This window comes from Penaeus chinensis, chromosome 12 (genome assembly GCF_019202785.1).
Source record: "Penaeus chinensis breed Huanghai No. 1 chromosome 12, ASM1920278v2, whole genome shotgun sequence".
NCBI classification, from domain to species: Eukaryota; Metazoa; Arthropoda; class Malacostraca; order Decapoda; family Penaeidae; genus Penaeus; species Penaeus chinensis.
This window is the reverse complement of record NC_061830.1, coordinates 42,038,260-42,040,759: the sequence shown is the minus strand read 5'-3', so window position 1 is coordinate 42,040,759 and position 2,500 is coordinate 42,038,260. Positions and strand designations below refer to the sequence as shown.

Genomic DNA, 2,500 nt, shown 5'->3' with positions numbered 1-2,500 from the left:
AAAGCGATCTCCTGCCGCTGGCCATTCGGAGCCCCGGGGGCCTTCTCGAGGGACTCTACCAGGCTGGCGGGAGGAGGACTCGGTGGCTGGAGGAGGACTTGATGGCTGGAGGAAGACTCGATGCCTGGAGGAGGACTCGAATGCCCTGTCGTGTCTGAGGACTGGAAAGGCCTTCAGGTGTTTGCCGATCGAGCGAGAAGTCACAGAGTGGGTGAAAGAAAGTCAGTTGTTATGGGGACGTAGGCACAGCTCAGCAGTGTTTTTGGCTGATGAGGAATATCTATTTAGGAACCTGAAGGCCGCGAGAACATGAAGTCAACTCCCTCTATTTTTTCTGCCTCTCTTCTTAGGGCGTTTCATTTGCATAACTTTTGTTTCCGTAGGTGGCGTGTGTGGCCTCTTGGCCGGGGGCGTCGTCTACACTGTCAGCTCAGCATCCTTAATTTGCTCAAGCTGTATCTCTTCATCTCCCTTCCTTGTGGGAAAAGGAATGTGTATTCTTCCTTCAGGCACGACCTCGGACTCTCTTTTTTCTCTCATTCTTTCTCTCTTTTCTTCCTCCTTCACACGTGACGCTGGGTGTTTGCTCTTGCTTCCTCTTGGACAATGGAAGGCGCTTGTCCGCAGATCCTCTCATGGGCTCATGGGCTCTCCGGCGAGGTCTTGGGATCCGGAGAAACTGAGAAAGGAAGGAGTGGCAAGTCCCCGCTAATGATGATCTCGGGTCTTATAACATTAATCTCTCTCGCTATCAAGGACGTTCATTAATTATCGTTACCCATATCGTAATTTTCAATGTCATTATTACCTAAAGTGTTGCTGTTAGGCTTATAATTGATAAGGATGATAAAGATAAGAGGAATGATGAGTATAATGACGATATGATGATGCTAATGATGTGATGATGATAACAACGATAATATTGATAACAACTACAACAACAATACTACTACTACTACTAACAACAACAACAACAACAACAACAACAACAACAACAACAATAATAATAATAATACTAATAATAATAATAATAATAATAATAATAACGATAAAAACAACTATCGCAGCAGCAGTCATCCTCCCCGAACACTCTTTGCAGTCACCTGTCACCCCACAGGAGGACCAGTTCCAGTCCTTCTCACACTTCTCTCTCCCTCAGCATGTGAAGAGCGAGATGCGCAAGGAGTGTAAGTGCCACGGGATGTCAGGCTCCTGCACCGTCAAGACGTGTTGGTGGAGACTTCCCTACTTCAGACGAGTTGGTGACGCTCTCAAGGTGGGTCATGGAGAAGGGCTCTGTTGTTTATATGGATGCGTGCACAGATTTGTAGGCCTGTGTGCTCATACACGTATATGTATATACACACAAGTATATGTATGTAGATACATATATATATATGTACACAGGCATATGTGTGTGCGTACATACACATACGGATGCATGCACGCGCCGAAGCACACACACACACACACACACACACACACACACACACACACACACATACACACACACACACACACACACACGCACACACACACACTCACACACACACACACACACACACACACACACACACACACACACACACACACACACACACACACACACACACACACACACACACACACACACACACATACACGCGCACACACCCACACACACACACACACACACACACACATACACACACACACACACACACATACACGCACACACACACACACACACGCGCACGCAGACACACACACACACACATCCAGTAACTACTTCCTTCTCGGTTCTCATATAACAACAAAGATAAGTTAATTTTGCTATCATTCAACTGGCCTCATCCCTTACTCTGCCCCCTTCCCTCAACGCCTTCAATAATCCCCATTTCTGCAACTCCGAACGTGCTACGGGTCCTTATGGTTCAGAGTCTGACCATTGTTCTACATGCCGGTAGTCGAACGGCGGTTCATTAAGCTTTACTCGACCCCTTGACCTCCCCCGCGTGTCGAAATCGGTGGGTGTGTCATGATAGATCCCCTTAGTGAAGCCCTGACCCGGACACCCAGGGGTCAAGTGTGCTCCAGCTGGGGATCAAGAGGCCTCATTACTCCCCCGGGAATAAGATTTCATTATGTAAACAAACATGTTGAGAGTGTATCGGTTTATGCCACAGTGTTGGTGGAGACTTCGAACAGTGTAGTTGGTTATTGTATGTTTACTGATTCGTTTAATCTTTTTCTTATCCCCCATTCATCCTACGTTGATTAAGTTCCCCACCATTTGCCCTACATTGATTAAATATACCCCCAATGCATCCTACGCTGATGAAATATCGAAGTTAGTTATCTGTAATCACGCTTCATGCCCCAGTAGTTTTATATGAGGGAGGAAGCACGAGCACCCCCTCAGAAACACTGAACCTATTTCCTTCCTCCTTCGCCCTGCTCAGGACCGATTCGACGGCGCCTCTCGAGTGTCAGTCAAGAACGCCGGCAACGCTCGAGCCTC

General features: G+C 47.3%; 1 protein-coding gene across 1 annotated transcript in view; it reads left to right on the top strand.

Moving 5' to 3' along the window:
* LOC125031304 (protein Wnt-1-like) overlaps positions 1-2,500 on the top strand; it is a 110,002-nt gene that overhangs the window by 105,905 nt on the left and 1,597 nt on the right. The window contains exons 5-6 of the mRNA XM_047621979.1: positions 1,160-1,276; positions 2,442-2,500. The exon at positions 2,442-2,500 is cut by the window's right edge and continues 164 nt beyond it. Of these exons, the coding sequence (XP_047477935.1) occupies positions 1,160-1,276; positions 2,442-2,500 (176 nt within the window). The remainder of the gene's footprint in view (positions 1-1,159; positions 1,277-2,441) is intronic.